Source organism: Gastrolobium bilobum, unplaced genomic scaffold (genome assembly GCF_033153095.1).
Source record: "Gastrolobium bilobum isolate Gb01-03AN ecotype WA unplaced genomic scaffold, APGP_CSIRO_Gbil_v1 utg49561, whole genome shotgun sequence".
NCBI lineage: Eukaryota > Viridiplantae > Streptophyta > Magnoliopsida > Fabales > Fabaceae > Gastrolobium > Gastrolobium bilobum.
Window position 1 is genome coordinate 167,846 of NW_026896273.1, and position 13,120 is coordinate 180,965.

Sequence of the window (13,120 nt, forward strand, 5' to 3'; positions counted from 1 at the left end):
CGACTTGCGAAAGACCCACTATGGCATCCAGAGATTAGTAGTAGCAATCAAGGTCACAAAGACCTAATTCATTCTCTGGAAGCCCAATTCATTCAAGGGCCCAGTAACAATTTCATATTAGTTTGGTCAATGTTGCTTCACCAAAGGATAAAAACATAAAGATTTTGCAAGATAAACAACTCAAGTATTGTCACTTTGACCACAATGTTGTGGCCGTGGCAACCCAGCTAAATTTGCTACTTAACCATAGCAGTGTTTTGACTTAACAATAGCAGTGTTTTGAATTGGATCATACCCTTATTGCTAGTACAATGTTTTGAGCTATTTTGTGTCTAATTGCCAACATGGGTTATAATTTTGTCTAATATATACAGTGTGTATGAAATCCATCATAAACTCTTACATCTTTGCCCATAAAAAAAAATAAAAATTGCAAGAAATTGTACCCAAAGAAAACATGCTTAACAAATGCTCAATATACATTGAGGCATACACGTGTGTTTTTCCAGGATAAATAATCAGGGTTGCCCAAGAAGTGAAGGCCTGTAGAAAGCATGGCTTTGTGCAATCTCAATTCGTTCACGGGGATCATTCAGATTTTCATCCCTAAGAGCTTGGAGAATAGCTTGTGATAACTGTTCCCTGAGAAATGCAACATGCGCCACAAGTATGGTAAAGAAACTTAGAGCATAGGCAAGATTGCATATAGATATTTCCAAATACTTTTTTTTTTTTTTAAGTGTTCAAAGATCATAAGCTGAAAGGGTCATGTCAAGAGGCATCTAATATTCCAGCTAATTAATGGTTGCAGGAAATTACCTGGATATCAATATTTTATATAGTGTCTTCAAGATTGGGCAGAGCTCAACAGGAGCAACTGGCTTGTTTTCTTCAGGGTGCAATACACTCAGGCTTGATTGGCTCAAAAGTTCAAAGAATGCCTTCACTGCAGAGACACCCTAGAAACACAAATAGTAGAGTGTGTCATAAACCAACTCTGCAGTAAGTTTAAACTTCTACGTGAAGGCATGTTAATAATTTTATTTTCATCCTTAACACATCCAAGAGGACGAGTCTCGAGCAAAGGTAAAATTAATTTTGTTTTACTAAATGGTCAACGAGTTTGAATCTGAAAAATAACTTCTTTACAAACATGTAAGGGTAAGACTGCATGTAAAAATTACCCTCACATCTATCCTCCTTAGTTGGGGGGAAATGGGAAGTGATTTTTTTTTAATCCTTATCATATCTCCTCACGCCAAAAGCCTTAAAGGATTGGAGCCCTGGACAATGCACAGGCCTCGCCACTCCCGGAAGTTTAAATTGTTAGGTTAAAACACATCTTAACACCCTCCTTTCTCACGTGAATGATATTGACTCCACAATTTGCACATTCCAAAGATGCAACTGGCACACCTGAGGAATGTAACGTGTTTGGAATAACTAAGAAGTGGAAAATTGCAAACTATACCTGAATCATTCCTTTGCCACTGATGCTGTCTCCCATGTCAGGGCTTAATTCACCCTTAGCTAGCATCTGGCCATACCATGCATTACGACCTTTTAATAAAGTCACATAAGTGTCAGCCAATAACGGCCCCGCAAGTTTCTCAGGTTCTTCAGCCAACAAGTGAGTGATAAATATCATCTCTGATGTACAATGTGCAAAGTATACAGATTTGCTTGTAGCACTCTCATTGGTAAGGGCTGCTACCATTCCTGATAACAATGAGAAAAAACAAGATATATATATATTGTAAATGAGAAACCAAATGTAAGCTATGTAAATGGAAAAAGAAGGCAAGCTCCTATTATTGCAGTCAAAGTTTCCCATTTAAGTGCCACCCCCAACTCTAAACAAAAGGAAGAGAGCAAGCAATAATATTAAACTAAAACACTCCATATCCAAAGTTTATTGCAAGACATAATAAATGCTAGTTTATGGATGTACTGATCTAGCTACTTGGTTCTGATAGAATCAACCACAGTTTGAAAACATAAGAAATTCAGTTTTGATGAAACTAAAATATAAATAACTGTTATGTTATATGAATTCATAAAAAGTGTATCATATTAAAGTAGATGGACCAATTCTAAAGCCTTTAGACGCTTATCTGAATTGCTTCAACCAGATTACTTTCTTCTTTCTGTAGTTCTTTCTTTTTCCCCCACCTTTGAGTGTAAAAAATGGTCTGTTTCATTTCTCCTATGGTCATTCATCAAAGTTATTTTTTAAGCACATTGCAATGCTTGTATAGCATTCAAAACTAAAATATGGGGGTGAAAAAAACAAAAGAATGGCACATTACAAGGGTTATCAGAAAAAGTCACAGCATTACAACATAGGAAAGACATGGGCAATACAGATTACTATAAGTTTCACATCAGCTATAAAACTATGATAACTAGTTTGAAGCTTACCTGCGCCAATTGCATAGACATTTTTCAAGCCACCCATGACCTCATGGGTGACAAGGTCACTATTGTCCCAGACAATAAAATGTGGTTGTCTTAGAAACTTTGCTATAGGTTTCCTCCATTTCTCAGCGCCACATATTCTAGCATTGGCATACTCCTTGTTGTAGATTTCTGAGGCAATATTTGGACCACCAAGATAAAGTATGTTCTCAATAGGAACTCCAGCTGTCAAATTATACATTGTAAAGAGTTGAGAATTAAGGAAAGACAAAATAGATTACAAATAAAGAAGCTCAAACTTCTTTTAGATAGCTTCAATATCACCTTTATCTCAAAATAGTTGGGTTGGTTGTTCATGAATCCAAATAAAAAATAAAAAAAAATTGATGAAAAAGAAAAAGAAAATAGAGAAATAAGCACTATTAATTGTTGTATACTAAATTACTAGCTTCCATTGGCTGGTATCAAATAAATTATAGATAATACATAGCAGTAACCTTGCCTCTAAATTATCATAGTTGAACTGTAATATACCTAAATACGAATATGACAAATATAGATTTCAGTGAAATGAACATGCTAGGAGTGGAAATGAAGGTTAAGTCAAGATCAACTCTTAATAGGTCAATTTCACATTCATTCAAATAAACAGGGAAGATTATCTCCATTCTCCACAAATAAAACTCACAATAATGCTGCGGAAGATTCTTCGGCTAGAACTTCGTCTCTAGCTTTATTGGCCAAAATATGAAAAGTTAATCCTGAAGTATGCCATACACCAAATTGCAAGTGGATGATGTGACTAAATGAGAAATGTTAAAAGTGAGTATCCCAATGTTCTTTACATGGTATCAGAGTCTCACCGTCTCCCGCTATTAAAAAAGTGGAATTAAAATAAAATAAAAAAGCACAAAAAAGTAAACCAAAAATGGCCCTGTGCAATTTCCACGCTTCTAGCTTAAAGGGCTCTTGCGTGAAGGGGCGTGTTGAGATATATAGTCTCACATTGATTGGATGGGCAACTAATATGGCCTTTATAAGGCCTTGGGCACTCCCACCCCTTGAGCTAGCTTTTAAGATGGTGTATCCCAAAGTTCTTTACAGTGAGATATCAACGAATCCCTTCCCTCTCACTGTCTCACACATAAAGACGACCCTATATACGATTTTCCTTAAATATATTTTTATCTTGATGAGAAAGATTTTCATATCTTCTAAATCCCGCCACTCCAATCAATCTAAAAGGAAAACCCCCATACACAAGGTTCCTCAATTGTACGCTACCCTTACATTTTTTGCAAATAGATTGTTTCCTAAACACAAAATCATGACCTGCTGGATACAAAGGAACAACCTTATCAACCAAACTTAAAAAAAAAACATGTCAGTGCAACACCAACTATGTATTTATTTACTAAACCGGGATGGTTTGCCACATAAATAAAATTGTAGTTATATTCTCCCATTTGAAGTATTCATGAGATCATTCATTTCCGTAATATGCAATAGTGTTTCACTAATGCATTTCAGGAAAAAAGGGGAGGCGGGGGTGTGAAAAAATAGAGATGAAAAAAAAAAACGAAAAAGAAAGATAATCTCCTCATTCTTTTACTACCTCTATTCTATCAAGTGCATGAGAAAAATCTTCCCTTTTTGAGTACAAGAAAGAAGCCAAAAGTATGAAGAAAAGAAAACTCATAAAAAGAGATGAAGAAAACTCTTACTTGCTTGGTTAATCATTTTGGTGGGAGTTATAATATGGGGAACAGGCTCCAATGCAGCCTCTATACCCTTTGCTAAAGAGATTATCACAGGCACTGCAATTCTCTCCTTCCAATATTTACTAATCTCTTCAAAGATCTCACGAGTTTCAGTTGAAGGCAAACCATTAACCACAATATCAGCATCCCACACAGCTTCCTGCAAGTTAGTCACAACCTTCAAAGGACAAAGTGGTGTATCAATCATATTCAAACAAAACCCATCTTTCAGAATCTCATCAGCAAGTAGAGTCCTATCACCAAGCCTTGCCTCAACATATTTCAGATAAGCACAACGCCTAATCAACCTCCTCAACACATCCTCCCTTGAGTTGATAACTTCAAAGAGATGCTCAGCAGTGTCTCTATCCACTGTCCTTCCTGGCCTTCTCCATATCCGGATTTGTACTTTGTCGCGGAATACGCCATAAGTATCTTGCAGCATAGCTGCAAAAACACTTCCCCAAGCACCAGCTCCAACACCAACAATTCTCAAAGGGTCACCATCTACCTTGCCAAAAAGGCCACGAAGATCATCAAGTTTCTCTTCTAAACCATTGTTGTTCTGAACAGATCCATTTGAGTATGCATTACTAACTATTCCCATAATGCTTCCCACCATAACAAGGCCTGAAATCTCAAATAAATTTTGGTGCTTTTTTGTCTTCTAGTTCTATTAACTTCAATAGATGAAGGAGTTACTTCTAATCCATGTCTTATGCTTTATATATAAACTAAACAGAGACTCCTATATAACATGCCTCAAGCTTATGTCTCTCACATTACATTCCCTAACCCAACTACTGAATTCCACACTTTTGACTAGAGGTTTGTGCTACCATAAGATACAGAGTACATGGAAAATCAAATCTTATTGGTGGATCTTGCTGGACCAAATCTGAATTAACTAATATTTGGGTTCTTCCTTTTACTAAATTTCTCACCAAAAAATGAAGCTTCTACCACTCTAAACTTAATCGAAACAGAGCAATGCATGAAATATATATAAATATATAAAAGGGTCTCTTTATTTGAGTTTCTAAGCAGTGCAAATGCCAATAGATAAGAACAAAAATTCAAAAACAAATGTAACTTTGTTTTCTCCGCCTAGAGTTTGTTCATCTACCCAACAATAAACGCAGCTAGAACCAATAAAAAATATAAAATAAAAAAAATAAAAATAAAAAACCTTAACTTTCGTGTTGGGAACTGCAAAGTAATGTTGATTCAATTTAAAGGGTTGATTTACTTCAATTCCTCCAAGTCATCAAAAATTTCTATTGCTTTAAATGTAAGAGCCGACCTTGTGGAATGGAAAGCTCAAAACGTGGGGGGTGGGGAAAAAATATATATATAAAAATATAAATAAAAAAGAAGAATGAAAATTATGTAAGAAAGATAATACTGGAATGTGCATGAAATTGAGAATACAAAGTTTGATCACATTTGCAATGCAATAGAAAGAAAAACATATAAGAGAGATAAAAGGAGGTGTAATGTAATGAAGATGTATGGTTGAATCTTCTTGAAGCTTATAGGTATGGCATTAAAGGTTGGTGGCTGTTGCCAACTTCCCCCAATGGTCATTAATATTTGATGACTTTGCCTATCATGTTCCATGTGATATGCTACAATGTTATGGCGGCATTTAGAGGTGGCAAAAAAACAGATTATTATGATGATTTTCAAATAAAATAAAAAAAATTATGATCCGCGACAGGTCAAGTTAAAATGTGAGTTGTATCGATTCCTGACGGATTTTGTATGAGTTTAAATAGATGATATAAATTATTATCATGTCACATATTGATTCGTTTGTCAACTTGAAAAAAAAAAATTTGTTCAAAAAAATAAAAATAAAACATTAAAATTTTGATAATTTTAATAAAACGTATTGGATCATTTGTCCACCTCTGTATTTTATTTAGTTTTTTTCTTATATTTTTAAAAAAAAGTAAAACAAATCAATGTTTTATTTTTTATGTGTCAACTCATGTAACCTGCCATCCGTAGTAGGTCTTGTCGGGGTTTCAACTTTTGCCCTGTAAAACAAAAATGTGTTATATGTTTGGGTTGAATAATTTATGAATTTTATTAATGTTATCTTACATAATTTAAGTTTTATTTTTAACATACACAATAAAAAGGAGAGAGAAAGTGAAATGATAAAAGAAAAAAAAAAATATATGAACCCCACCTCTTTAATGTGTGTGTAGAAAAGTAAAGTTGTATTATGTTACACGATAAACATAAAACTCATAATTTTATTCACGAATCAAAACGATACAAACTCAACCGGCCGACACATTTTACCACCCTAGCACATTGGTTATTAATCTATTACAATAAGAAACTTTTATTTGATTTTAGCGAAAGAGAGATAAACCGTGAAGAAAAATACCATGGAGTAATTATATGGTCCCAATATCGTATGATGCATCAAATTAAACCTTGACAAATTCAGCTAGTAGTTTGATTAATCACACACAAGGACATTACAATAGCATAATCATATATAAATAAAGGAAAGCATATGTTCCAATAAGCATCCGCTCCAATATGGGAGAAAAATTTTAGTGGTCCCTTTTATTAAAAAGGTACAAAAAAAAAGTAAAAAGATATAAAAAAAAATTCCTTTTTAATAAAGGGTTTTATAATAGTTATGTTGTAGGAATAGTAATTGTGTAATGTTATAGGGATTCATTTTGCGTGCCTTAGTTTTATTTTTTTTTTTGCTTCAAAAATTGCGAGCCCCACAAAATAGTGTGTGTAGGAAATTTTTTTGTGTTATGTGACATGATAGATGGAAACTCCTTTAATAAAAGGGATCACCGAATTCAGTAATTTTGAAATCACTCAAATTTTTCTCCGAATGAACATATGTAGATCAAAGCACTTGCAGTACAATGTGATGAGGGAACTTAGAAAAAGAATCAAGAAATATATTTTTGAGTAAAGTTCATTTTGGGTTCCTAATAAAAAACATAATCCCCACTTATATCCCTTACAAAAAAAAAAGTCAACTTTTGATCCTTCTACAATTCCAATTCTTTGAAAACATGGTCTCTCAGAAATTCAATGAAGATTCAATTTAAATCCTAAAAAGGACTAATATGAGTTTTTTTTTCTTGTAAGGGATAAAAATGGGGATAATATTTTTTTGTTAGGGACTCAAAAAGGGACTTTATCTCTCTCTCTCTCTCTCTCTCTCTCTCTCTCTCTCTCTCTCTCTATATATATATATATATATATATATATATTGCAATACTCTATATTTTTTAATATTTGGTAAGTTATTTTGTAGGAATTTTTTTATCACTTATATTTTCAATTTTTGTATTATTTTTGTCACTTATTTTTTCTATTGCTTTTCCCCGTTTAAGTTCACATCTAACATCATTAAAAATTGGGTTAATATATTCATTTTACCAGTGAACATTTAAAAATTATAAGGGAGGTAATTATAAAAAAAATACATAAATAAGTGATAAAATAATAAATTATAATATTTTTTTTTTTTAGCTTTTCCCTTTGGGTTTATATTCGGTTTGAAATTCGAGTTCTTCAACCTGACAAATTTTTAGCGACATAAAAAGTTAAATACTGATATGTGGTTGTCCCTCAGCATAATGATACAAAGAGATGATTGTCTTCTATACAAAAAAATAAAATAATTGAATAATTTATCATAAATATAAATTGAATGATTTCATGTTTTATTTTTCTAGTTATATATGGTTTTGCAAATGAAAATTTAACGAACTGTTATACTAAAAAAAGTGAGCTAATTTACACAAAAAAAAAAAAAAAAAGTGAGCTAGTTTGTATTCCCGAAGGGATTTAATATCTCGATATATGAGTGTTGAAGGAGGGAACAATATAGATTAAAAGTTCAAATAGAGGCATTGTAACAGTTGCAGAGGAAGCAGCAAATGAGGGAATGTGCGTGAAAGCTACCGTGGCTTTAAAACTTGACAAAGTAACAGCATGTGAAAGTGTATGATACCATTTGCCTCTTTTGTGAGAGAAGATAAAATTTTATAGGTGAAAAAATATTCTATAATAATGAAAAAAAGAAATAAATTAAAAAAACATTAACTCATACCTCACAGTTTTAGTGAGGGACTGTCTCATCATCATGTAGGATAATGAGCTATGTAAGGAGAGAAAAATTCCCCATTATAAGCTCTTTGAACTCATTGGACTCAATCCTTATTGGATCTTAGATAGCCAACCCATTTTATTGGGCTTGTGTGGATTGATCAGAACACTTGCCAAGTAAATAGGTTTTATCTGAGATCTTCTTTTGTGCATTCGTAGTACATGCATCGGTTCCAAAAAAGAAAAAAAAAAGGTGAATTTAATGGGAAATAGCAAAATATATTTGAATTGAAATGGAATAAAACTTTCTTTATATAGAAAGAAGATGCACCAAGTTGGGTGCCACGGGAAGTATCCAAAAAAATTTCGCCTAATCCACACACACATTGCTATGTTGGCAAGTATAACACCTCGTATTTTTTAAACGTATAATTATATATGAACATGTGGATTAAGGGGTACGATTAGTGAAAATCCTGAAATTAGAGTCAAAATACATAAGAAGGGTAAAATGGTAATTGCCAAACACGTAACCCTAGAAAAGAAAAATTGAGTAGAAGGTCTCAAATGGGAAAACTAACTTTGAAAATGGATTCAGAACGAAAAATTGAGTTATTAGGCAAGTTTCTAGAAATTTGGTGAATAATGTTTTTACCTGGTAAAAATATCACGGTATAGTTGCACCATAAAGCGTGTCGAATGAATTTTGAGCCCTAGGTTTGTATATAAGTTATAAATGATACATAGGACTAGGAAATATAATTTCTGGTGAAAATTGATGGAAATTAGGGTTTTTGGGGAAAAGTGCCCACAATCCGCATAACAGCTTAAAACTATGATTTATCTGAACAACCGAAAACCTCCGGATTCATCTGATCAAGGACAATTAAAGGACAATGATTAATGTTAAAAATTAGAGTTTCTAAATAGTTTAGGAAATTATGGAGCGTGCGATAGCTTTTTGAAAAGATAATTAAGTCTAGAATAACATACTAAAAGATTAGGGGTTCGCGACACGCGAATTTTCTGCAGTATCCAAAAGACAGAACTATATTCTGATAGGTAAAAATCGTAAAAGTGAGATTTATGCTAAGTGAATTTATGGGAACCCCTTAGTGACTTGAGAGAAGTATTATATGATAGTTAGGCAATTAATATTATTATTCCGCATTTAGTTTTCAGTTATGATCACAACTTTACCTCATTACGCTTTATTATTGTTTTAAATGCTCGCGTAATGAAAAGGAAAAAGTTTACTCGCATTTTTATAAATGAACTGCTGTGACTATAACTGCGCTTAATATCATAATCAATGTTAACAATACTGGTGTACAACGGGCTGTTACATTTTATGGTATCAGAGCAGTTTAGTAGGGAACTCTGATTATGTTTGAATGTATTTTGTGTTGCATAGCTAATGAACTCGCGCTTTACAATTAATGTATATGTGATTCCTCATTGTGGATCTGATCAGCTCATTCCTTTGTGTTACATGTACAGTTATCATGAGGAGGATTTGTGATCGCCGTGGGACACGAGGTGCAGATCCTCCACCGCCTGATCCGGTTACTGCAGTTCTGAATGCTCTGCAGGCGGAGACGACTGCAAATAGAACAATGACAGAGAACCTGATGAATAATAATCAGGATATGCTGCAGGCCTTCATGACTGAGATGAGGGCTGAGAGAGCTCAACATAGGAGGGATGATTCTCCTCCTCACACGGCTAAGTTGACTCCTACACCTACGCCATTTGTTACACCCCAGCAGGGGGATAGTCGGGCTAGTCACCATACTGGTGAGGCAAGTCAGCCCACTGTTGATCCTACATATGTTGCTCAGTCTTCTAGGGTTGCCGTGCAGTTTGATGCTGGTGCTGCCGATGAGCGGAGGCTCATATCCTTCAGAAAACATACACTTCCATCATTTCAGGGGTCAAAGGACCTGAATATAGTTACTACCTGGCTTATGGGTATGGACAAGATATTTCAAGTGATGATATGCCAGGATCAACAAAAGCTGATGTATTCTGTTTATATGTTGGCGGGTGATGCCCACGAGTGGTGGTGCAATGTATCTCGCCCTTATGCTATTCAGGGTGAGGAGATCAGTTGGGCTTTATTTGAGGGCTTATTTCAAGAAGAATATTTTTCCCGAGATGTCAGAGAAGCTAAACACGAGGAGTTTGAAAAATTGGTACAAGGTGCCATCACTGTGGATGCTTATTTGGCCAAGTTCAATGAATTGGTCAAGTTTGCTAATTATGGGGGTACTCTGCCTACTCTTGAATTTTTATCTGCGAAGTTCCAAAGAGGATTAGTGACCCAGTGCAAAAGGGTTGAGACTGTATATGGCAGGTATCCGAAATCAAATTCTGCTTAAGAGCAAGAGGTTAAGAGGACGACTGGTCCTTCTGGTTCTAATTTTAGAGGTGGCTATCATAATAATAATAATAATAGAGGTAGGGGGTTGCAGGTAAGGTTGCCTCCGGGTCAATTCAAAAAAGGTGGTGGCCAGAGGAGTGGATACAATGATAGAAATTATGTTCCTTAATGTGATAAATGTAAGAGGTACCACATGGGTCCTTGTACTGCGGTTCCAAATTCTTGCTTCAAGTGTGGTAAGGTTGGGCATTTTGCCAGAGAATGCTATAGTAATATTGGGCAGGCTGCGAATCTGCAGGCCTTGCCATCTGTTCATACTGTTGGACGTGTTTATACTACCAATGTGCAGTAGATAGAGAACGCACCGAATCTTGTTAAAGGTATAACTTTCATCTCTAATATTGATTTATCTGTGTTGTTTAATTCGGGAGCGACGCATTCGTTTGTGGCAAAATATGTGGCTAAGGGGTTGAACTTAAGTGTAACACGAATGATTCCCCCCATGCATATTACTACTGCTACGGGAGAGGTTGAGTTTGTCTACGAAGGCAGGGGCTACATTATTGATTTGATTATCTTGCCTCTGGCCTCTGTCAATCTGATTTTGGGTATGGACTGGTTGTCTCAAAATTGCGCAATGATTGATTGTTGCAGAAAGAGGTTGATTTTATCTCCTGAGAAGCTCGCTGGTTGTACGACTCCTTATCTGTCTGTCTGTCAAACTATTAAAGCCTTGAAGGCTGGTGATCTGAGTTATGTATTCTTGGGTGGATTGGTTGGTGACAAGGAGGAAGAGATTTCAAGTATTCTGGTGGTTAATGAATTTGCTGACGTATTTCCTGATGAGATACCAGAATTTTCACCTGAGAGGGAGATTGGATTCTCCATAGACTTGTTGCCTGGAGTGGGGCCTATTTCTTTGGCTCCATACCGGATATCGCCACTGGAGTTGGCTGAGTTGAGGAAGCATATTGAAGAACTATCTGCAAAGAATTTTATCAGACCGAGTGTGTCTCCACGGGGAACATCAGTAATATTTGTGATAAAGAAGGATAGTAGCATGAGATTGTGTACTGACTACCGGCAGTTGAATAAAGTTACGATTAAGAACAGGTACCCATTGCCACGTATTGATGATTTGCTGGATCACTTGAGGGGTGATTGTGTATTTTCTATGATTGATCTCCGGTCTGAATACCACCAGATTCGGATTAAGCCGGAGGATGTGCCTAAAATGATGTTCTGATCCAGATACGGACACTTCGAATATTAGGTGATTCCTTTTGGGCTTACACCAGATCCGGATTAAGCCGGAGGATGTGCCTAAAATGACATTCTGATCCAAATACGAACACTTCGAATATCAGGTGATTCCTTTTGGGCTTACTAATGCCCCTGCGATGTTCATGGATTATATAAATCGCATTTTTAAACCGTATTTGGACCAGTTTGTGATAGTATTTATTAATGATATCCCGATTTATTCCAAAAGTAAAGAGGAGCATAAAGAGCATCTGAGGACCGTATTGCAGGTGTTGAAAGATAAAAAGTTGTATGCTAAGCCATCTAAGTGTGAATTCTGGTTATCTGAGGTGCAATTTCTGGGTCATGTGATTTCTACTAGTGGTATTGTTGTGGATCCAAGTAAGATTGAGGCGGTAAGTGTCTGGGAACGACCTAAGACTGTGACTGAGATCAAGAGCTTTCTGGGTCATGCTGGTTATTATTGCAGGTTTATACAAGGGTTTTCTGCTATGGTACTGTCGTTGACCCGATTGACTCGAAAGGATACTTCTTTGGTATGGACCCAGGAATGTGAGGAGTGCTTTTTGACTTTGAAAAAGAAATTGACTACTGCTCCTGTGTTGACTCTTCCCGATCCAGAAGGTGAGTTTGAATTATACTGTGATGCTTTCAAGAAAGGTTGGGGAGTGTGTTGATGCAAGAAAAGAAGGTGGATTCTTATGCTTCTAGGCAGTTGAAGCCTCACGAGGAGAATTATCCGACGCACGACTTGGAGCTGGCGGCTATTGTGTTTGCCTTGAAAATCTGGAGGCATTTTCTGTATGGGATGAAGTTTGTTGTGTTCAGTGAACACAAAAGTTTGAAATATTTGTTTGATCAGAAAGAGTTGAACACGAGACAGCGGAGGTGAGTTGAATTCTTATAAGATTAGGATTTTGAATTGACATACCATCCGGGTAAAGCTAATGTGGTGGCAGATGCCTTGAGTAGGAAGTCTGTCAGTTTATCTCATATGATGATGTGGGATAATGAAGTGATTGAGCAGTTCCAGGATTTGAGAATAACAGATTTCTTTGCAGGTAGAATTTGTGACATTGAGATGACTAGAATTGAGAATGAATTACTTGAGAAGATTAAAGAGACTCAAATACGGAATGATAGTGTGAAATACTTGAAAGGCCAGAGCGGTGTGTTTGTCAATGAACAGGGAGTG

At 35.6% G+C, this 13,120-nt stretch overlaps 1 protein-coding gene across 2 annotated transcripts; it reads right to left on the reverse strand.

Annotated features, from left to right (window-relative positions):
- Positions 1 to 218: 218 nt before the first annotated feature.
- On the reverse strand, positions 219 to 5,656 carry LOC133298569 (probable glycerol-3-phosphate dehydrogenase [NAD(+)] 1, cytosolic). 2 transcript variants are annotated; one of them, XM_061497892.1, is made up of 5 exons: positions 4,143 to 5,656; positions 2,422 to 2,643; positions 1,472 to 1,719; positions 820 to 959; positions 219 to 642 (listed from the first exon to the last, which is right to left on the reverse strand). In XM_061497892.1, exons 1-5 carry the CDS (start codon positions 4,798 to 4,800, stop codon positions 519 to 521), a joined length of 1,392 nt encoding a protein of 463 aa, XP_061353876.1. In that variant the 5' UTR covers positions 4,801 to 5,656; the 3' UTR covers positions 219 to 518. The 2 variants fall into 2 exon arrangements, with proteins under 2 accessions (XP_061353876.1, XP_061353875.1); XM_061497891.1 differs by having other exon boundaries at positions 1,472 to 1,779.
- Between the last annotated feature and the right edge of the window lie 7,464 nt (positions 5,657 to 13,120).

Bases quoted from the DNA above. Each gene is read 5' to 3' on its own strand.
- LOC133298569 (XM_061497891.1), bottom strand. From the start codon at position 4,800: ATGGTGGGAAGCATTATGGGAATAGTTAGTAATGCATACTCAAATGGA. The intron at 1,780-2,421 runs GTAAGCTTCAAA...CCATTTACATAG, and splicing joins TGTCTATGCAATTGGCGCAG to CTTACATTTGGTTTCTCATT. The intron at 643-819 runs GTAATTTCCTGC...TGCATTTCTCAG, and splicing joins TATAAAATATTGATATCCAG to GGAACAGTTATCACAAGCTA.